The 23,921-nt window shown below is 37.7% G+C and overlaps 1 protein-coding gene across 5 annotated transcripts in view; it reads right to left on the reverse strand.

The window, feature by feature from the left end:
- Positions 1 to 730: 730 nt before the first annotated feature.
- The window catches only part of st18 (ST18 C2H2C-type zinc finger transcription factor), a 45,573-nt gene continuing 22,382 nt past the window's right edge, over positions 731 to 23,921 (reverse strand). For 2 of the 5 annotated variants that reach the window (XM_074651530.1, XM_074651534.1), the window contains 20 exons: positions 21,848 to 21,899; positions 21,000 to 21,030; positions 20,631 to 20,818; positions 15,224 to 15,922; positions 13,594 to 13,728; positions 12,688 to 12,778; positions 12,494 to 12,586; positions 11,761 to 11,969; positions 10,451 to 10,650; positions 8,327 to 8,572; positions 6,689 to 6,792; positions 6,106 to 6,168; positions 5,740 to 5,808; positions 5,426 to 5,488; positions 5,049 to 5,129; positions 3,539 to 3,760; positions 3,313 to 3,401; positions 2,404 to 2,507; positions 2,161 to 2,307; positions 731 to 2,031 (listed from right to left, as the gene is read on the reverse strand). In XM_074651530.1, the coding sequence (XP_074507631.1) occupies positions 1,891 to 2,031; positions 2,161 to 2,307; positions 2,404 to 2,507; positions 3,313 to 3,401; positions 3,539 to 3,760; positions 5,049 to 5,129; positions 5,426 to 5,488; positions 5,740 to 5,808; positions 6,106 to 6,168; positions 6,689 to 6,792; positions 8,327 to 8,572; positions 10,451 to 10,650; positions 11,761 to 11,969; positions 12,494 to 12,586; positions 12,688 to 12,778; positions 13,594 to 13,728; positions 15,224 to 15,922; positions 20,631 to 20,818; positions 21,000 to 21,030; positions 21,848 to 21,899 (3,027 nt within the window). In that variant the 3' untranslated portion in view covers positions 731 to 1,890. The remainder of the gene's footprint in view (positions 2,032 to 2,160; positions 2,308 to 2,403; positions 2,508 to 3,312; positions 3,402 to 3,538; positions 3,761 to 5,048; positions 5,130 to 5,425; positions 5,489 to 5,739; positions 5,809 to 6,105; positions 6,169 to 6,688; positions 6,793 to 8,326; positions 8,573 to 10,450; positions 10,651 to 11,760; positions 11,970 to 12,493; positions 12,587 to 12,687; positions 12,779 to 13,593; positions 13,729 to 15,223; positions 15,923 to 20,630; positions 20,819 to 20,999; positions 21,031 to 21,847; positions 21,900 to 23,921) is intronic. The other 3 variants (XM_074651531.1, XM_074651535.1, XM_074651532.1) reach the window with 2 other exon arrangements.

The following is a 23,921-nucleotide window of genomic DNA, read 5'->3' on the forward strand; positions in this document are numbered from 1 at the left end:
CTAATATCGTTCCACAAAAAAGCATTTCACATTACAAAACATCAAATACTAACAGGGAAAAAATAAATATTATTCACAAAACTTCCTGAGCAAACAATGTGTGGTATAGGAATTAAATATAATAAATTATTAAATTATAAATAAAGGATTGTTAGGTTTAAAGAATTTGATTCAAATTTGTTAAAAGATTCTTTAAAACATATCGAGTATTTGGATAAAATAGGGCTCATTTTTTCTGTAATTTGGCTCTTTTGCTGTTACATTTTTTTCTCTTTGAAATGTCTCAGGCTACATGTCTTTGACTTCTTTTTGCAGAAATGAAAAATGTATTGCTCAAATGAATTACTGTGTCATTTTTCTTGTAGGACTAACTTCATGTAAAATTGAGACATGTACTGTATAGTACAGTGTTGTGACTACAGTGTCCCGTTTCCCTCTTTTTGTTGAAGTCAAGGGCAGAATGGTGAACTTAAAATACAAAATAATTTAAAATACAAAAGTGCAATCGATGCAAACAAACAACTGATTAGCCAACAACTACTATTTGTCTATGTTTTCATTTCTTTTCTTTTTTCTTGTTGTTGCATTTAATGATTGAAACCGAAATGCGAGTTGTAGTGGTAGACAGCTACTATTCAAATCTGCCCCAAGCATTACGAGAATATTCAAACTGTAAGACTGGTTGAAATGTTAAGGCTTGTAAGCAGTTTAAGATAAAACAGGAATCTGATGTTGTTGTTTTTTTTTTTTTTTTTAATTCCTTCCTTTTTTCTCCTCTCCATGCTCGTAAAAGTTAAAATAAACGCCAGACTTTCAATCTCAGTCGTGATATTTCAAAACCTGACTCTGAGATTACAGCTACTGAGACAACGGCATTGAAACAGTCATCAGGAACGTCTCCTCCTATGAAAATAATTGTACTGTATAATAAATTAGACACCATCCACGTAATACTGTCCTACCACAAAACATAGTACTCGTATACTTTTATGGATTCATATACATTTAGGCACATACTATATGCACACTCCGACGTGTGTGCACAGAAGGCAGTTTAATATCTATATTTTTAAAAAAGACATCTTGACAAAGTGGATTTTTGATTTTTGTTGCGCTCTTCTTGCTATGCGAAGCAGAATCTGACATTCAGTTCACCGAATGATGTTGTGTTTTTGCTCAGTGTCACTTCCTGGTTGCATTCAGCTGTTATTGGTTAAGAAGGAAAAAGGTACAGTACTGTTGCATTGCATTTTTTTGATCTCAGTGTTCACTTTGTCTTACCATACATTCAGTTTCCAATAAAGAAAGCAAAAGCAATGCTTTAAAAATATTAATGCTTAGTCGTTTTGGTAGGTTTTTACTTTGAAGGGAGATCCAACTTAGGGTTTTCATAATAATAATAATAATAATATAAGTTTTTCAACACTAGATGGCGAAAGTATGCCATGAAATTGGAATGTGCTTCTATGTAAATTTACAATGTGCAGAAAGTCAAACGTATTTCTCAAATATTAAGCATTTACAATTCAAGAAATAAATAAAAATCGAGGAAATAAATACACTGATGAACAAATATAATAATAAATAGCGATAATATAAGAATGACATGAACACATACAGATTAAAATCAAGCAAACCATACAAAATAATTAAGTGCAAGAGAGGGGTAAAAATCTCACCAGGATAAACATATCAAGTGAATGCAGAAACAGTAAAAGCATTACAAATCTGGCTGGTAATTTTCTCAGTGCAGTGTATTTACCGGGAAACGCCAAACACATTTCCAAAAGCCTCGTCTTATACATGCAGCCAAGCCAGCACTCTTCAGTAAAATAGAGCTATCTAGTGCCATTATCCCAAGTCAAAGAAACCTCTTGGTAGCTCTACAGCTTAAACGTGGATGCCCTTAATAGCCTGTTTGATATTATCCAAGAGGGCCTTGCACTCTGGAGAGTATTCATGCTCCGAGTTGTTGTACATATCAGTTAATGTGTTCACATAGGCTTCAAAATTATGCTCACTGATGGGTCCCTGCAACAAAAACATGGTTGACTATTAGTGAAAACAGCACAGCAGAAAAATGACAATTGATAGAAAATGAGATTTCTTCCAGGTTAGACATAATGAGTAGTGGAGTCTGTGGTCGAAGGCTTACTGTACCATTTGAGGCAGCTGAATGTCTGTTAGACTGTTAATGAGCGCTTGGCTAAGGCGAGCGAGCTCCTTCAGAAGGCTGTCGTTGTGCTGTTCGATCATCTTGTTCTCCTCTTCAATTGTCCTCAGGTTACATTCCATAGACGAGATCTGCTTTCGAGTACAAAAGCAAAGAAATAAGAAATTCGTTCTCAAGATCTCAAACCTTTTTGTGGCTTTTAAAATTAACTTGTCAGAGTAGATATTTACCTGGGTTTGGAGTTGCATCATATCTGCTTCTATTTTCATGTTGGATTCATTCAGTTCCTCAATTTCATGATCCAAATGTTGAATATCTTCTTTGTTTTCAACACCTGAATGAAGCATATCATCTAATTTATCATGTTCAAACTGGAAATATTGGTATTTTATATGCCAAGATACTAGAGCTGCAACGATTAATCGATTAGTTGTCAACTATTAAATTAATCGCCAACTATTTTGATAATCGATTGAATCATTTAAAAAAAAAAAAAAAAGGAAAAATTCACTGATTCCAGCTTCTTAAATGTGAATATTTTCTGGTTTCTTTACTCAGTAAACTGAATATCGACATTTGAGGGCGTCATCTTGGGCTTTGGGAAACACTGATCGACATCTTTCAGCATTTTCTGATATTTTATAGACCAAACAACTAATCGGTTAATCGAGAAAATTAATCGACAATGAAAATAATCATTAGTTGCAGCCCTACACAGAACTTTCTCTTCATTATCCTTATAATTGTTACCAGATTACATAGTTCTTTCCAGGAAACTTGCTGTGATTTAATTTTTTTAAGAATTTACAGTTTATTATTACCATTTCATATCATAGAGGTCTAAATGTTGTTTCAAAGCCCTCACCTCACCAACAGGAACTAAAAAAATAGTTCTCTATTTATTTACTTTGTTGACCTAAACGTTGTCAAATTTAGTCTAAAAATAGTCAAAGTAGTAGAAAATAACCACAGTAGTCAACTTGTTTCACCATTTTCTGACATTTTTATACCAAACAACTAATCGATTAATCCAGAGAATAATCTACATATTAATCAACAATGAAAAATAATCGTTAGTTGCAGCCCTACTTTGAATACTTAAATATTGTCATACCATACAGCATGTGAGAGTCGCTTACCACTGCTGGTTTTCAGTTTGATGGTCATCATCTCTTCTTCTGAGGGCTTTTTCTTGATACTCTGTGCGTTCAGTGGGCAACCCGACAAGCTAGTCCAGCAGGTCATAACACAATTTTTAAGGTGAATATCACAAATCTTTAACGTCAATTGTGAGTGAGAGTTAAGAATGCAACATGTCGACCAGCAGCGTTGTTTAGAGATAAAATGGAGGACAGGCGACCTCACCTTCTGTGAGTGGCAAACACATTATTGGCGTGTCCAAGGCCGTTGCAGCCAGGCAGGGGACAATGGGGCAGTTCCTGTTTATTGGCCTTCCAGGCAAAGGGCAGCCCGTTGATGGACGACTCCTTCTGTCTTTTGGCAGCGAGTGGACAACTGCCTGCGCTGCGATGGGATGTGTATTTTCCCGATATATGGCCCTGTCCGTCACATCCCATTACTGGACACCTACCAGAGAAACACACACACAGAAGAGTCGTACATGTTGTAAACACCGTGCTGACTCACACAGGGGGAAAATGTAACTAACATTTTCTACGCTACAGAGAAAACATTTTAACTGCTCATAAAATAACAACCACATCATTAAAAACAAATTCAATAACTAGACCGGAAGATTTGTTAACCATTAAGTTGATTAATCCAGCCAAATGCTGATTAAAAATGAAGTCGCCAAAACTAAATATAATCGCATTAACTGTAAGTTACTAATCCACTAAAACTTTAGAACGAACGCCGTGTTTCGGTGCGTACGTTTGCTGATATTTGTGCTTGAAAAACATGAGCACAAGTCACGCTGAATATCATTAAGAGTTGGTGCATTTTCAGGCCCTGTTTCCTGCAGGTCAGTAATGGAGTGACATGAATTACAGATAATTGTTGTGTATCCCCTCATGCGAAAGAATGTAATTTGGAGGTGGCTGACCCTTTCCCTTATTGATAAAGGTGAAAGGTCACCTGAGATGATACAAATGGCACACATGCTGTAGAGTGCTGCTGCTGCTGCTGCTGCTGCTAAAAAGCCTGTTTCAGCATTTTGTTACTCGACAGCAGCACTTAGAGGACAAAACAACAGCAGTCCCATTACTTACATCTACTACAGGTAGGTAGCTTGATGCAAGGCATCAGGACAATGGAGGCATGCCATATGGCCCACTATTTACAATAATCTAGGGACATTTGCTACCCTCCCCCCTTTCTCTCCCTTTCTCTCTTAATGTGTATGAGATCTATTCCAGTCTAATTCCTAAGCTCATGCCCTTGCATTAGTAATTAAAAAGAAAAAATCTGTGTCCAGATGTATAAGTAAACAAGGGCTCATATATCTGACTTTGGATTTAAACTGCAAATCAATTACATTATTTTTTTTCCAATAACACTTTCACAGACAATGATTAAGCTGCAAATGAGTGCAATGCCATCAGAGCGGACATTTTCTTAATATACTATAATTATAAAGAAAGCACTCAGTGAAGAGTAATAAGCCAGATATTCCATTCAGAAAATAGGAAAAATACAAAAGCCTGACAAAAAATCCCACAAAAACACGCTGCTAATCCTTAGAAATAATTCACTAATGTTGCGACAAGAGAAGTATTATTTTCTTTGTTTAACTTAATGGCCTCCAGGTATAATGCCCCGGGCACAAAAGCATGACGCATTTTCACAATGTTTTTTTGAAACAAAAAAAAAAAAAACGACAGCATGGGATGAGGACAAAAAAAAAATCTCTTACTTAAGCTCTTGCTCATCTTTGTCATCCTTGTTTGGTGTGAGCTTCAAACCTCCCTTTCTGGCACGTGGACATCCTGACAAGCTAAAAATGATTGGCGACAGTATGGGTTAACATGAAGGAAATCTATTTTTATTTAAAGAGTAAAAATAAAATAGTTACAGGCAGCTATTAAGTTTGAATTGCACAAATCTATAAATCTACACGAATAAAGGTTTAATCACTGGAAGAAGTTGGCAGCCAGAAATATCAATAAAAACAAGAATTCAAAAAAGTGCAGCATGTTTGCAGCATAAAGTGAGACTTTCACCATCTGTTTGAATGTCATGCATCTGACAAAATGTATTTCATGCTCGATTGCGATGATTTTTCTCTGCTACCTTCTGTGCGAAGCATAGTTCCCAGTCACGTGTCCGGATCCATCACAACCAGGTGTTGGGCACCTGCAGGTTGAGAGACACAGAGACCAGGTGCTTTTTACAGCAAAAGACTGCAAGCAGGGCGCTGGATTCATGCTAATATGCAGAAAGACAGTGCAAATACCAAACAACTTCATGTGGAGTACATAGAAATCATGCATAATGTGTATTAGTAGAAAAGAAAAAGGAAAGCATTGACCCAAGCTGAGGCAAAAAAAAAAAACTGCCTAGTTTAAAATCCTTTAGCAACAATAAACAGTTTTCAAAACGCGTACTTTAGTTCCTGAGAGTTGGCTGCCATCAGTGATTTGAGTGTTTTGTCAGCCAGGGGACATCCAGACACACTAGAGAGGATAAAGAGCTAACAGTCACTTTAATGCACTCTTTGATCACAGCTGAATTAAATAATCTTAACACAATGTCTCAAAGCATATTTATACAAAATCATCTGAAAACACAATTCCACCTCCTCTGCACGAGAAAGCTTTTTCATGTCACCAAAAAAAAATGACATTTTAAAATCTACAAGCTCTGATTCAACTGTATCAACATAATTAAACAATCAGCACTGTCCCCCCCCCCCCCCCCCCCCCCCCTGTCTATATATCTGGTGCTAATGAGAATGCGATTATTTACGGTACCTCCGATGTGATGCATAATTCCCCGTCACATGGCCGCTGCCGTCACAGCCTGGGGTCGGACAGCTGCGGGAGAACACAAAGCGTTTAATACACAGATTACTCCGGTTCCCACAGCTTCAACTGAATCTTTCTTTTTACACTGATAACCATTTTTTTTAATGGGAATTAAATAGAGGAGTTAGTACAGCGGGAAGTTTAGTAGAAGAATTATTAATATAGTGCTCAACATTCAGTGTAATAATGTCTCTGAATGTCGCTGTGCTGCGGAAAACTATAGAGGATCCTACTTTTTTAGGCCCAGCAGAGCATGCACTCTACAACTACAAGAGTTGTAAGCTTGTACGGGATGTACAGGGAGAAAAACTCACTTTCACATAGTTACATTTCTGCTCCACATGAACCTGCAGACATACCAGTGTTACAGTCATGTGTAACACAGCGAGTTTCAGTGACTCACTTATATCAAAGATGTCCTAAACAATGGTATGGTTTGTCATTAATACTGACCATCTGTCAGCTAAAAGAGAAGCTCACATTATTCTACACAATCGACTGAATGAAGATGTTTCATTCTTTAACGCACCTCAAAAGCTCTTTCTTTGCATCTCGTAACAGCATTTTGGCTTTGGGGCTCAGCATGCTGCCGTCTCCTTGATAGTGTTCCTCCAAGACGTGGTCGTAATCCTCCTGGTGAGACAGAAAAAGTAAAAAAAACGTGGTCTGAAATATCAAACCTGACCTGATCGGCAATGACCTAAAAGTGAATAATTAATGAAAAGCACTGTATAATACTCTTACAAAACACAAGCCCTGGGGGTTAGAGTGCGATTATGCTTAAGGATACTTATACTCCTAGTAAACCATACATCCATTTAAAGTCATACTTAATCCACATAGTATTTATGAGGTATAGCCATGATGACGTACGTATGAACTTTTCTACAGACAAGATTGTGCAGTCACCAGATGTTGTCTGTGATTTTTAAAAGCAGGTCATATTCACTCCTTATAACAACTACAAAATGAGAAGCACAAGTGAAGTAAAGAAAAGAGCCCAGATTAAGAATCAGTCAGGTACTTGAATGATATGTGGAGAACAGATTAGAGAGCAGTCCTCAGTGTAAAAATATAAATATGTTTAGATTTAAAGATCTGACTGGATGCTGCTTTGTCTTAGAAAGTGTCACAAAATGTCAAATTTGGGGATTTTAGCAACCTGGGGGGATTTTATATTCTACACCTACAAAATGTTTTAAATGTTTTAAGTATTTTTTAGACAAAACTTGAATATTTTAATGAGTTTTTAGTCTACAATTGACAATTTTTAGTACTTTTGGACTAAAGTTGACTGCTTTTGATACACATTTTTAGACCAAATTTTACTACTTTAATGATTTCTTTAGACTACATTTGACAACTTTAAGTATTTTTGGACTAAAGTTGATTACTTTGACTATTTTCTAGACTAAATTTCACTCCTTTGGTTACATATTTCAGACAGAACTTGAATACTTTGACAATCTTTTAGACTACATTTGACAACTTTGAAACAGCATTTAGACTTTCATCTTATGAAATGAAATGGTTTAACTTTTTATTTATTTTATTTAACCTTTATTTAACTGCAGGCAAGTCAATTAAGAACAAATTCTTATTTACAATGGTGGCCTGGCAAAAAGCAAAGCCTCATGAGGGAAGAGGGTAGGGGTTGAAAAGAAATATCAAAAGTTAAAAAGACAGCACTGGCATACACGACAAGAACAAGTGGCATACATAAGAAATAAACAGTAAATTACTAAAAACAACAACTATGTAATCTGGTAACAATTACTGTGTAGGGATAATAAAGAGAGGGTTTTGAGAAAGTTATTTTAGTTAGTTGTGTTGCATTTATTCTAGAGGAAACATGCAGAAAATATATTTGCACAACTAAACTAAATAAATATAAAATGATTTTTAGAGAAATTTAGAGAGGGGGGAAGTTGGATGACTTGACCTCATGACCTCATTATTTATAAACTCCTGCTTACCGGGAAAACTATGAACCTTATTCTCCATCTTAGTTGTTTATTACTGCACCGCTCAATCTCATCATTTCATTTGCACTTTGTATTACTGACATTTCTTTGTTTTCGTGACATGATGTAACTCTCATCCTTTTTCCATTTCATGCACTTAATGCGTATCGTATCCGTGATTGTGTGTGTGTTTTTTTTTTTACCTCTGCGTCCTGTAAAACGTGTGCTTTGCTGAAGTTGACGGGGATGGGGCCGTCCCAGCTGTCTCTGTCACACAGCGGCTGGTAGAAGGCGGGGCTGATGAGCACGCTCCCGCCTTTGGCCACAGCGGACTCAGACGGGGAGAGCGGGTCGTCCAAAGGTGTTCTTGTCGGGGCATTTACGTTTTCCTTGCTCTTCTTCATACTCAAATCCAGGGTGCCATTTTCATCCACCTCTATGAGCATGTCCTAAAGGCAAAGATGATTAATCCTCAACATTTAATCAATTAATACAACATGTTGTAGAAGGGTACCGTAAATAAAGCATGCCTCAGTGTGTGCTAACATATGAAAACAAATGAATCAGGGGATAGAAATAGAACCTTTTTTATAATTACACTAAAATATAAATAAAACAGTACGACGTCTTAATAATGTGACAGCAGCGATATGGTAAACTTGAACCCAACAACATTTCTCACATGAAACGCAGAGCAAACAACCATATTTAAATAATACATACAGTGGTTATCTCACACCAGACAAAGTACCAAACTAAGCCAGCGTTAATTCTGCTGAACACAAAAAAATAATCACTGGTGTGTAGTTTTTCAGTGACAGCTGTGTCATCTGTTTTCTAGGACACACAACCATGATGGCAGCTGGGGGGGTGGGGGTGGAGTGGGGGGGGGGTTGCTGGTTTTAGGTCATCATTATTATAGCAAAAATTAAAAAGCTTAATGTGGCATAAGTTTCCCCGCTGACAGATGTGTTTGTCGTTTTTGTGCTGAAACGCAATAGCATGATGACTTATGGCTGTTTTTATGGTATTAAAAGTTTTACCTCATTAAATGCTGAAATCCCTTTTCCATAAATGAAACCAATTATTCAACGCATATGTTTCATTAAACCCTATACATCATTATTTTTTTTGGAAACAAAAGGGAGCTTTTCTAATTAATTAAAGGGGATGATTTACATGAACGTTGGATGTGGCTGTCCACTTCAATTATCCGGACATTTGATGATGTGTGTACCTTTTAAAAATAACACCAGTGTAAAACAAGACTTTTTATGATTTATTTAGATTTTTTTTGTTGCATCTAAAAACTCAAGATTTAGTTTTTTTTGTTGAATTTATTGATTAATTAATGATTTAAGCATCTCACATTTTCATCAGCTTGTATTCACACTTTAAAGGCCAGCTCTGTGGTGCTTTTTGTGTGCGATATAACACATAATATACATATGCAGATAAGTTAAAGCATCCAACGACATATAACACTCTAAATATGGCCCCTTTTTTTCAGACTTGAAATCTGTTCTTTATTTTGTACGTCTCTCCGAGACAACTAAGCTGTAAATGAGAACAGATGATTAACTTGCTAACACTGTTTTATTCATTCAGTGGGCTGGTACCTGGTACGGGGCCACATTCTCAGCTCAACAAGCTGGGAGACAAGGATCTGTGCTGTGTAGGTGTGGAAACCTTGAATCATCTACAGTACAGCGTGCACGTATGTAACCCACAGAATGCGATCAATATTAATCATGAAGTTTAGAAAAAGCCAAACACAATGGCGCGTTGGAGATTTTAATGACAGCAGAAGAGATTTGTTGGATCTACGCACATGTCCAAGAAGAGTTTGTGTGAATTAAACTTTTCAGATGTTAACTCCTTTAGCTGATTGGCTTAATCCAGAAAAATGCTTTTTAAATGCTATCTGGTGTAGACACACAGCCTATCCTGGATCATATAACTAAGCAAAATATCCTCTGCCATCTGCAGCGGGCAAGATGCAGTTTCAGACAACAGTTCAGGGTTTTTACATGCCAGCTGATGTCGAAACAAAATACAGTACCACATGTTTCATTAAAAAAATAGACGGGTAGTTGTAATTGGGAAAGAAGGCTGATTGTATTTCTTCTTTTGATGTGATTACACAAATATTCATTTGTGTACATTAAAGCTTTATGGAGAGGAAACCTCCTTGTTTTTCTGCCACCAGAGCGCCGTGCTCCCTTTGCCAAATTTTGTCTTTTGATGTCTTCCCTTTTTATACACAAATCAGAGTTCCTTTAAAATGACCACATTAAATACCTTTCCAAGTGGTCTAATTTGATTACCTTTGTGGAGGTTGCCAAGGGCCGGCCAGCGACAGCCTCCATGTTCTTCCGGTAGCGAGTGGAGAGGTTAAGGATGGCGGCTGTCGCTGCTGCGGCCTGGAGACCGTCTTCTTTTCTGAATTGACTCGGCGGGCTGTGCTGACCAGAGGTGGGCACGCGGCCACCTGGAGCACCGAGGAAGCCAGGATACTGCTGAGGTGCTAAAAGACAAATAATTTGCCAATAATATAGTTATTGAGACACCAGGTGTTACTACCCAAACTTAATAGTAGGGCTGCACCTAACCATTATTTTCATTGTCGATTAATCTGTCGATTAATCGATTAGTTGTTAGGTCTACAAAATGTCAGAAAAATGTCGATCGGTGTTTCCCAAAGCCCAAGATGACGTCCTCATATGTTTTGTTTTGTCCACAATTTAAAGATATTCAGTTTACTGTCATAGAGGACTAAAGAAACCAGAAAATATTCACATTTAAAACCGATTAATTGATTTCCAAAATACCTGGCGATTAATTTAATAGTCGACCACTAATCGATTAATCGTTGCAGCTCTGGTTAATAGTACATAGAAAAACAAGTTGGAGGTTGATATATAAAAAACACTGATCCACAAACGAATGATAGATGCGATCCATAAAATGTGATAAACAAGACATTTGCGTGTAGATCTGTGATCGTTGTGGACTAGGGCTGTCACAATGGCACATTTTCACTACACATTTATCCTGGCCAAAAGAATTCACGATAACAATGTTATCGCGATATATGTAGAAAATAAAAAAAATAATGCTATCAGTCAAATTCATCTTTAACTTTGTTTATTATGTTGTTTTGTCTCTTTTTTTTGGCAAATCATTTACACTCAAAGTAAAAGTGTAGGGAGGTGGAAAGAGAGTTTATGTTTATTTATTTATTTGCACACACATAAAACTTTATAAAATTCAGAATGTGAAAGGAGAGGTCAAGAAGCCACAGGCTTATACAACAGACCTCCCCTCAACTTAAGGAGAAAAACATAGGAAAAGAAAATTAAGCTAACATAATTAAAAAAAAAAAAATAGAAAAAAAAGCAAAATGATTTAAGAGGCGTTGGATTATTTATATGATATTATCCTATGTGTATTATTAACATGTTATCAATATTTCATTTTAAAATATCACGGTTATCAACAATACTGGTATATCACGACACCCCTATTGTGCACTAATTTTCATTTTGTGGCTGAAACAAAGGCTCCAAACCTAAAACATGTATTCACCTGTTAACAAATAGCCATTTTGGGGTCAAATAAAATGCGTGAAACTTACAATCGGGGAAATGTGACATCTCCTGGTCCTGGTTGGTCGCCATCAGAGGCTGCTTGCCGAAGACCTGTGCATCAAAGCTGGCGTAATCAAAGCGGATTCTGCTGTACTTGTCCATGTCTTTTGTGAGGCTCGTTTGCAAGGCTGCTACCGGATGAGAGAGCCTGTAGTTCAACTGGTTCATCTCAAACTTCTTTATCAAACCGATGGCTCTGCGAGGAGACAAAAAAAAGACTTAATTTTATTATGCAGACCTCGTGAAATAACAAGTGCCCAATAAGCTCATATTAAGCAGTTAAGTATAGACGTTGTTTTGAACCGTTCAGGGATGCCAGTGCTTTTGTACACATAGAGTCTGGGATCTGATGTGTGTTGTAGATCCACAGCCAGGTTGCCAGACTAATTAATATAGTAGGAGTGGGCATCCTGCCCATGATATATCCACAGGGAACAAAGAGTTCTGCTCTTTTATCATCTCTAATAGAGAGGAACTCACAGGAGCAGCAACCATTGCTTATGTCTGCTTGGAAAGCTCCAAATAGACCGTTCTGCTGGGATCAGTGAATAAAAATATCCCCAACAATAATAGTGTTTATCACTTTTTTGCATAACCTCAGTTTACAACTTCCAGTCCACTCCAGAGCTGAATATGATTTCTGGATGTAATTATTGTCCTGCACATGTGACCACATTGATAGCAGTGAAAATCCCCCCAGCGTTATCTGGCAGCGAATACCTTGGTGAGCGGTCAGGTGTTTGTCTGCATTTCAGGCTCTCGTCCTGAGGTTTGGAGACTTTCACTGCGGCAGCGATGGGGCAGCCTGAGAGACTGGTCGGTCGGGGAGGAAATCAAACACATTAGCCCTAATACTGTAACTCATCTATGAACAGGGTGCAGGCTTTTCTAATGGCTTTGTGCTGTGGGCGTACCTCCGGTGGGTGCTACGGTTGCTGTTGACATGGCCTCTTCCTGTGCACCCGGGTGTGGGGCACTTGAGGACGTTCTCGTGCATGGCCAGGACTGAGGGGGACAGAGAGAAAAATAATTCAAGCTCAGAAAATAAATTCAACATGTAAGACATAATCAAGCTGAAAGATTATAAGATGCTAAATACATATATACGCAGAGCATTTTTCATACATTAAATGATGATTCATGTAAACGGTTGGTACATTAGTGCCTATAGAGCAAAGATCCTACAGACAGAAACAGGAGAAGAAGAAGGCAAAAGGCTTTGTGAGGAATGCTGTAATGTGCCTGAAATGTAAATAGCTTAGTGCAAAGAGGAGCGTCACAAGACAGCTGATTATATTCTTCAAAACAAACGCGTCGTTAAAGGTTCCGCTCTGTATCCTTAGAAACTTCTTTTCTGTACATATTCTCCAATTAGTTTGTTGGAGTTGTCTATTTATTTTCGAATGCCGCGTTAGCTAGCCCCTTTGATTTGCAAATACTGCCTCCAGACTAAGAGCACACGCTTTTTTGAAAAAGTTAATTACTTTTTCTGTTCCTTTTGTAACATTACTGTTTAATGTCGAATGTTTGTTGAGTTGTATTGAAACGACTTAACAATCGCCAATGCGAGGGGAAGAAAAAAAAGAAAAAAAAAGAATTCACACATTACAGCACATTAAGAGAGAGAAGAAATCCTTTAAATTTATTTGAAAAGTTTCATCTTTGAATTGAACTAGATGTATAAGCTAGGTCTTTCTTGTCTTTGGGTCCGTGCTAAGAGGATTTCAATTACGGCGACTGATTATAAATCCTACAACTGGCAGTTTTTATAAGTATAAAATCATCCGTTGTACAGCATGTATATACACAGAGTGACTTACTCTCTGGAGGAACTCTGACTTTATGAGGACACCCAGACAGACTCCGGTGGTGTGGGTACAGGCCGGTCACATGACCGGTGCCATCGCAGCCAGGAGTTGGACACTTTATGTCCTTTTTATCTGTACGTGGAGAATCTGCAGACACAGTAAAACAAGATTTCACAATAAATAAATATATTACAACCACTATACTGCTGCCTAAAGATGCCAAAGCCCTTCTGTCTTCCATCAAGAAATGTAGAAACATAATGCACTTTCCTGTGTACATACTTAACATAGGTCAACAGATTGAAATATCATGCAAAGCTACACTTTTTTCCAGAAAATGCATCTATTAAGCTGTCATTTTAGTTAAGGCTGCAGTTCAACATTCACTTCTTAATGCCCATCCATCGAAAGATTACATCTAGGATTACACATTTAGCTGCAGTCATTTGAAGAATCAGAGGAAAACATGAGAGGTACTTTAGGAGGATTTAAGACTTATGGTCACGGTTAAATATCCAGTTGATTCCTATCAAAATCCAATATTCTTAGTAGTAGCAATTCCATCAGAAAATGTTGTTCTTCTTTATTTTAGTCTGTTTATTTATTACTTCACTTGTTGCCAAAATGTTTTTAGTACTTAAGAGGATTTCCTCCCTCTGATTCCCCCCTCCCTTCCCTGCGCATGCTTCTTTTATTCCTTTTTATGTTTTGTTTTTTTTGAGCGCCCAATCATCCATATCATAAGTGGTCCGTCTGATTTAGGCTGCATGAAGGTGCATTCATGTAAACTGATTGTTCTCATAATCACAATCACTTTTGATTCTTAAGGTGAAAATATCATTTTTCATGCATTAGTCAATTTTGAGATTTTCGGGCTGTTTTGCTTCCATAACATGTCTTCTTTCAGACTAATGGAAAGAAAACATCCAAAATACACATATAGTTGTTTATTTTACTACACTTTGTCTATTTGCGTCTGTAAATTTCTCCTAAAGTTAGCATTAGCTAATGCTTTCTGTTCTGGAAATGTATGCAAAATAGCACATATTTAATAAGAGTGCATCATTTGCATATTTAAACATAAAAATTTCATAAAACATGTAATTCAAAAAATAATTGTGGTAATGTAAGTAATCAAGTGGGGACGTTTCATGGTGATATTTATTAGTTGAAAATGTTACACTATTCACCTGTAGTGTCTCCGCAACAGTGTCACTTTCACGGCAGTTCGTGAAATAGTCACGAAATCTAACCTATTTGATACGTGTACATAGATGCAAATTTCCCTTTTTTTCGCGACATTTAGCACGACTTTCAACAATGTATTTTTCTTAGTTAGGTTTAGGAAAAGATCGCAGTTTGGGTTTAAATAACACCGGGAGTGCCGTAACTTGTGTGTGTGTTTCTGTCCCACCCATCCACACCAATCCCCTCCCTATGCGGCGTTCTCTCTATACTTCCCGGTTCACAATTACGTGGATTACATACGAATTGATTTCTTGCTGACCATTATGAAAAAAAAAGTGAAATTCGTGTCTATGTACACGAATCAATACATTCAATTTCGTGCCTATTTCACAAACTGCTGTTTGACTTGGCTGGGTCCCTGTGTTTCACAGGTCTTTTCCCTCTATATTGTTACCTTTTCCTCCATGGTAGTTGAGTCTACTGTCCATGTCCATCATCCTGTGGTGCCTTCTCTCATTGGTCATCTGCTCCATGAGGAAGCGGTCCATCTCCCTGTAGGCGTGGTGCAGGACCTGTCTTTGCTCCGTCTGCAGAGCTATGGCCTGCTCCAGCAGGCTGAAGTTCACCCTCCCTCGGCCCATCTCCAGGCCTCTCTCGTGGAGGCCCAGAGCCCAGCCATCCAGCTGAGGCGGCCTCTCCACCTCCGCCTCGCCCTCGCTGTCCGGCCTGTATCTCAGAGCCTCGGCCTGAAAAATACTCGCCCTCCCCATCGGACCTCCTAACTCTAAGTGAGGCTCTTCTTTCACGTGGCCGTTCCTGCCCGAAAGGTCTTCGGAGGCTCTGGAGGGGCTGCAGTCTGAGCCGTTCACCTTGGCAGACAGAGACAGAGGCTCCCACTCAGCCTCCCTCATGTCTTCGTATGGACTCCGCGGCGATGATGTGCCGCTCATCCTGTCGTGACTTTGGTCTTCTCTTTCATCATGAAGGAGCTCCTCCTCATCTTTGTCCATCAGGGGTTCAGATGTGTCCGGCTCACACTGCGGAGAGCCATCGGATGTCATTTCTGACCATCCGAGAGAATCGCTGGACTTTGCTGCCGCGTCGTGGCCGCCACTTTTATAGGCAACTCCGTTGATTGCACTTAAGTTCCCATCTAAAATAACAAGAAACCACGTGTTATTTTATGTGTTTTAAAGACCAAACATGTTCTCTTCTGCCCCTTCGGTCACATACATGATATGAATTGTATGTCCTCGATAATCTCCAAATCCTTTTAAAGGTTTTAGATATTCTGTTACTTTTCTACAAATAATATCTTGAGAAAAACATGTTTTTTTTTATAACCTAGAGGATTTAGAAGAACACATGGTGCAATAGAAATGATAATCACACAAGATTTACAAGCAATTCCTCAAGTATATTTTAAATAACATATATGACCCTTCTGTCTGCTAGTTGAACAGGAAACCTGGAGATGAGAAACACAATTGTTTTCTTCTTCCTGTGTCTCCAATTGGAGCAACAACCCCGATATAGATTTAGGACAAGATTATGGAGGGATTTACTGTGCGGTGGACAGTGAACATCAGTTTTTAATCAATTATGTTTATTTTTAAGTGCAAACTAAGCAGCAACATGTTGTCATCTGCACAGAAAACTGATTTAAAAACACATAATTGTTGTTTCTAGAGATGTGAACAAGGAAAGCGAAGAGGATTCCTGAAAACACAGATGGAGGAAACCACAAACAGGCAGATAAAAGAGAGAAATCTCTGTTAGCCGCAGACGTCTGTGTGGCAGAACTTGGTTTAGGAGAAGCCAACTATACACCTCAGTCAGAAAACTGACAATAATTTTGGTTACAAAAAAGCGAAAAAAGGCACAACAGCTAACAGTGCCCACAGAAATGAGTGGCATTGCTTCGTGAGCATGACCCAAAATTACTGAAAAATACAAGTGATTAGAATAATTTTGACAAACCGCAGGTGAATTAAAAATACAAATTGTTAAGAAAATAGTGATGAGCAGCTCGAAAAAACAGTGATTAGCTTAAAGATGAAATGTCAAGGTCTTCAGAGGAAATTGAACTTGTCTATGTGCATAAAACAGGATGCTTTTAAATGTTTAAAAGACGTTTTCTTTCTATTACACACACTGTGTTTTTAAAAAGTAAATAGTTATGTAGCTCAGGTATATTTAGCACTATTATTTTAGTGTAAAAATATTAACAACCCACAATAGTCCATTAAAATGCAAGATGCTGAGTTAGAAGAGCTTTTCTAATAATGTCATGTATTTATTTTTGGAAGATGACTCATTAATTTCCTGTCTTTTGAGTTTTAAAACCCTTGTGGAGTGTGCTTAGATACCATATATATGATAAATGTAGCACTATTATTGCAGATTAATACAATATATATATGCATTTCTTCTTAAATTTCACGCCAATTTCATATAATCTCTAGCTTATTTTGCTGAGTGCTCTCAATAATTTGATTTGCGTTGACCTTTTGCCGTCTATCTTTTAGTATAAATCCAGAAATCCTGGTCACATGAACGGAAATCCAGAAGATTGTGCGAAGCTGAAAGTCTGATACAGACAAAGAGGGTTATCCTGAGTGCATCTGAAACAACACTTTATTAACACCACTGATTATGTTAAGTCATGGTCAGTGATTAACAATGGGAAGCTATTATCTGGATTGATTCAACGAAATCTCTCTTGATCCTCCAAAACCATTCAAACTTATGCTCGATTAAGGCTCTTTGGGCTGCGAGGATTTTTTACTTTCACTGCGCCCATATCCTCTTAAGTGGCTAGACATCAGACATCCGATAGGTTGAGAAGATAGATAGATAGAGATGGAAATCAGATCGCACACTGTTGAGGATGATACCTTATTATTATTATTAATGGGAGCAGCACAAAAACGTAATCCTCACCAAAAGAGCTTTAACATAAAATATGTAGCACTAATAATAATATTTTGTAAATATCTGATTTTGTACATAGTAATAAGTGCAGAGGAATGTGACAGGTCTGGTTTCATATAGGACTGCATATCAGCGAGAATCTGGCGATACGATACGTATCATGATACAGAGGTAACGATTCAATATATCCCAATATATTGCGATACTGTAAGCAAGGTGATATATTGAGATTTTTTAAAATCTAATTTTAGGAAAACTGTCATAGTATAAAGAACACACCACCATAAGCATAAAATCGGAATAAAAAAAGTTACTTAAAACGTCCTTAAATCTGCATACAACTACACGATAATGTAATTTGTTAAATGTTTATGTAATGCCTAGAAATACTAAATAGGGGTATTAAAGTAAAGAGTTACCAGTAGAATTAAAACAAAATTACATTTATGTAAAATGTTGTTATTCCAGCATAATAACTCACATAATATCTTAATGATTAACAGTGTAAATACTGAACAATACTCATTTTTTTTATAGAAACTCCTTAAGAGTAAAGTACTTAATGTTTTTCAGTAATTTTGTTCAGCTTTTCATTTTCTTTTTCTAAAACTTCTGTAAGTAAATAGTAAATAAATTTAGTTTCCTCAGCTATGTTGACATGTTCTCTGGCCTTATATTTTGTGTCGTTACCAACTAGTCATGTAAAATATTGAAAAGAAACAATTGGGATTGTTGTAGCATCACTTTTCCAACAGTACACACACAGAAATAAGGCCACTAAGTACCATGTTTAAGGTTGATAGCAGTGCTTTAGCACGTTTTAACACAAAACATGTTTACGCTACATCACTGCTAAGTAGGGCTGTGTATTAGCAGAATCTGGCGATACGATACGTATCATGAAACAGGGGTTACGATTCAATATATTGCGATACTGCAAGCATGGCGATATATTGCAATATTTTAAATCTAAGAAAACTGTCATAAAATCTGAATAACAAAGTTAACTTTTTTCATAAAATCAGAACAGAGGGATCTGCATTTCTATTTATCACAGTCCCTGTAATATCCAACATCATAGCACTACTTAAAGCGGGCTAACACGCTGAGATGGTGCATCTCTTTGCAAATGAAATAAAGTATTAACTGAGTTAATACCATTAATTAGAATTAGAATAAAAAATCGATGCAGGGTTTTTGAGAACCGATGCAGTATCGCAAAACAAAATATCTCCATACTCGATATTTTCAATATTTTCTTACACCCCTTGTTTCATATGCATTTTGCATCATTACAGTGTTACAATATTTGAAAAGCGGTGTCTAAACCCTGTTGAATGGACAAATTAAAGCCAGTTACACGTATTTACATTTATGAGGCGAGCAACAAGGGTTTTGTTTTTCATCCAGATGGACTCCACGGCCTGACACAGCCGCATACAGTCAGACAAGCACACAGACATATACACACACACACACACACACACACACACACACACACACACATAGAAAAACACAGAGACACAGAAGTGCAGTGAAAAAAGGAAAGAGATGGAGGAAAAAAACTTGGATCCCTCCGGTGGTTTGTGTGTTGGAACAGGTGAACAGTTTGTACTCCAGAATAGCCATTACCAGCACTCTGCAGCAGGGCTGCAGTTGGCTGGAGTTGAACGCAGTGTGGCTCGACCAAACGAGAGGCTTATTTTTCTCCCTTTTTGTTAAAATGCAGATATGAACGGCTTCCCACAGCGAAAAAAAAAAATCTTCCTGCCTCCGGTCCACTTTTCCAATTTTTGTTTTTCCAGAGAAAATAGCCCCCCAAATCTGACAATAACAGCGAAATATGTTCTGAAATTGTTTATCTTATCAATACCCGTGTTCATTTGACACTCTTCAGACTTTTATTTATTCTATTCTGGCAGTATTTTGTTTTGTTTTAACGCCAGTCCACCGAATATCAGGTTCAAATCAGGAAAATATACAGCTGTCAATCCACACTGGATGATAAAAAGAAATATAAACAACAAAAGGGAAAACTGATGATACACAGTGAATTACTTAGATAATTGTAATGTAATATGAACCCAGGAAACAAATAAATTCCATTTCCAGTGAATCCACACAATTCAGTGAGCTACTCTCCTGGTCCATTTAACTACACACATGTGTACTATAATGAGCTGTAGACATTATGCCTAATTATGTATTAGACTGTGTTAGAGGGCCTAACAAAAGCTTTTGAAAGGGACAATTACGTTTGTTGCTTAGTTACATCGTTAAAAATATACCAAATCAGTGCAGATTATAGTGGGCGAGAATGCACATGTACACCGCGAGCATTGTTGCCAAAATGCACAAAATTCAATTCATTAGGAAAAAAGAAAACATTTTCGCTCGCTGAAAAGGACAGTGACATAAGTGAAAGTAAACAATTTTCAACTGCTGTTGATGAAACGTTTCTGTGGGTTTAGTAAAAATAAGAACATACGCCAAGCACTGCTGACGCCTCATTTGTTTAACACAATTGGCAACTTCAGTGTTAATTCAGTTTAAAAGAATGGAGGAAGTTTAATTTAAATCAAAGTGAACTGGTGCACTCCCCCATTCAGCGTTTCATTCTATGGATTCAATGGGTTTTGGACTGGCTATTGAAAAAGGACAGATGAGGGTTCTGAAATCTGGCCTCATCAAAAGAGGCTAAAGCCACGCCAAAAATATCATGGCAGATCAGCTGTCAAAACTTCAATTTGTGGACGTGAGACACAACTAATGTGGGCCCAGCAGTGTAGTCTTTCACTTCCACTGCACAATGACTGCGGCTGCTGGCTGATGGCAGAGGGAGGGAAATATGAATGCAACAGATGGGATTTTAAAATTCAGCGTCAATTGTTCATCAAAACAGACAAAACAACAGGACATCTGTTTACCTGCTGGAGTGTCAATGTTCCTCAGCTCTTCTTTGTCCTGTGGCGGTGCCAGGTCCTCGCTCTCCTCTTCACATGCCTCGCTGGGGCTGTAGTGGCGGGGCTTCATCAGCAGGGACTTTCTCTTGTTGACGGGGGCGCCCTGCACCCCTTCCTGAGCGCTCCTCTTCCTCGCCATGGACCCATATGGGCTGGAGGGAAGAGGGGAGCGGACAAAAAAGGTGCAGCAGGGTCAACAGAGGCCTCATTTAAAAGACACAACTGGTACAATTTGAGACTTTCTTTCATAAAGTTAAGACTTAATGAATCACATCAATGATCTGGGAAGAAAATATTTTGTTTTTGGCATAAAGATGAGACATAAAATTTCACCTGTGAGTCTCAGCGATGCAGTCGGCCAGCCCTGTGAAATAAAGGCCAAAAAAGAACAGATAAAACGTTGTGTTTACATTTCCACTACAGTAGCGCAGCATCTGTCGACGTATTCTTCATCAAAGGTTTCGAGCCGACTCACTACTTTTGGGCGATTGCTAATGAAATATTTTACAACGTTCTGCAAATATTTGTTTTGTAGATACTGATTTAGGGATGATACCACCTGGGCTTATACTGCAGCCCTTTAACCACGGATTTTATTCTCTTTTACAATGCCATCGGGTATAATCAGCACAAGGATGGAGAAGTGGTCTCGTCATTGATCTGAAAAGCTTTTCATTCAGTCTGCTCATTCTCTGGGAGGCCAACGGTAGCTCATCCTTTGACAACGTTGACAACATAATCTAAAAGGGTAAATCAATTTTCCCAGGGGGCCTGCGTAAATCTCATTCACAAGTTCTGCCCCCTACTCCCATGAAGCACAACCAATAATAACACTTTTCATGAATTTCCCCAGATGTAGTAATAGCTCCAGCGTGAGCAGGCGGGCCTCAGAGGCCCTGAACACTTGCATAATGACATATCCAGTCTAGAGGTTTTCAATCACACGATATATACACACTCCTTAACTAATTTGAGCCAGTGTTCCGATTTAATGAAGTTATTCCCCTCTGAATAATGAAATGGCGGTGCAGTGCTCTTCAGACCGGTAAGATAATACAGAAAATTGACAGTTATAAAGTTGGATTGTTGAACCGATACCCCTAACCCATAGCGATAAGTGGAATATGTGCGTGTGTGTGCATGTGCGTTTAGTTAAAAGCAAACTAAAAAGCTGCACTCACCTGTGCTACTGTTACATGTTTTCAGGGTTTGCTCTTCACCTTCAGAATCCATCTGTTAAAAAAAAGAAAAAGAAAATGTACAGATGAGCCACTAAACAGACACATTTAATGTATTTTTTATTAATTTATTTTATTATAAATGGAAAAAGGCTTAAACATGTTATAGATTATTGGAGATTTCAGTCAGCCAGCGAGCCTTAGAAAATCAATTTGTGTGCACAAAGAGCTCCTAAAACATCAGCAATATGTAAACACATAAAGTATAATGTTAGGGGGAAAAAAAGTTTTGAAGCTGAGTAAAAATAATGACACTAAATAATGACATTAAAGTACGGACAGCACCTCACTGTGTGTGTGTGTTTAGACAAAAATAGTTGCTAAAATCCATCCACTCTCGCTGGCTTGTTGCTTGTGGGTCCCAAATAAAACCTATTAAACATAATTATTCCAGGCTGATGGTGGCGTATAGTGGTCACAGGCCAGTGAAATCTGTGAGTCATAGGATATGCTGTTACTTTTCCCTGGTAATGGGAAACATGACTCCTCTCTCTCGTTTGCTGTTGTGATTGAAGGCACTGACCTGTCATACATTTATAATAGGGGAGCAGGTGTGGCAGTGATGGACCTTAATTTCCTTTAATAAACCTTTTATGTGCCACACTCTTAATGCCACGCCGGGCCCTCAGAGGTCCTGCTCATAATAGGTTCATTACTTTTGATTACTACAGCCTATTGAGACAAACAACTCCCAAACACTATAGATTACATTCTGTAAAAACGAATGTACCTCATTAGTTTGGAACACTTTTCCACACAGACATGCTTCAACATTTTGCGTAAATTTGTTGTTTTGAAGGCAAAATGTTGCTCTTACATGCTGCAACCTGAGATTGTAACATGGACATTAATCAAAGTTCAAAATGATGTTATCAGTGTGCCGAAATATCAACACTGACTCACACACGTTTATTTATTACCAGGGTGCTGTTTTTTTTCTTTATTTGACATTTTAGAAGTGCCCTTCTTATGCAAATGTTTTAATTTATCATTAAACCTGTTATATTTACAAAAGTAATTGTTTTATTTTTACGTATTTTTTTTTTTATTTCTCTGAATTAATTAAGAATGCTATGTCTGTAATGATAGCATCATGCTTTAATTAAATAAACCTTAATGCTACAGGAATCACCTGATAATGATTGGTTTATAGTCAGTCCTATGATTATCCAACCATGAAACACAATTACACCGTACTGTACGTCTGACTATAGCGCCACATATTTTTACCCCGAGCTGCGTATCCAGTTTCACATATTATATAAGTCTGTCGAGCAAATTGCAACCTTTCTTTTGTTGCTTTTAAAGTGCGCCACGTGTGCCTTTCTGACATAATTATGATAAAGCCTACCGGCAGATTTGTACTAAGCAGAGGCTACTGTATATGTAATTCACGTAACAAGAAGTGACAAGTAACAAGAGAACAAGGAAGGCCTCCGTAGACGCTCTGGTGTCCTAACAGGTAGTCCTGGCATGGCAACAACATGGACAAACATGTGACGCTGCTGAGTGTTTACAAAAGCAGAACAAATAGATACATTCAGGGTCAAATGAGAGCTTTTGTTTGATATTCCCTACACAACCTGGCTGATGACTTCATATAATTTACCTTTCCATTATTTCTTGTATGACAGTTCTTTTTTTTGTGGGAGATTTATTTGTTCGCACAATAAAACAAAGCAACAGAAATACAACAACAAAAGAAAAGAAGTTGTGCCCATGAGATTAGAAAAACCCCAAGGGGCTTATAGAAGGAATCTCACCTCAATAAGCATTATAAACAAATACAAAAGTCATATAATCAACAAACAACCAATCAACCTAAAATACCAAAGCAAACAATATTTGGTCAACGTATCATTAATTCTTTTATACGTAGCGTAGATTTATGAAATAAAGAATTTGGTCCTGGATATATGAAAGTGGAATGATAACACTGTTAAGCCTTTATAAGCATATATATATATATATACTGTGCAAGTGTTTATTAATGTATTTCTCAACAACTGTAACTCCT

The sequence above is a fragment of the Sebastes fasciatus genome, chromosome 11, assembly GCF_043250625.1.
Source record: "Sebastes fasciatus isolate fSebFas1 chromosome 11, fSebFas1.pri, whole genome shotgun sequence".
NCBI lineage: Eukaryota > Metazoa > Chordata > Actinopteri > Perciformes > Sebastidae > Sebastes > Sebastes fasciatus.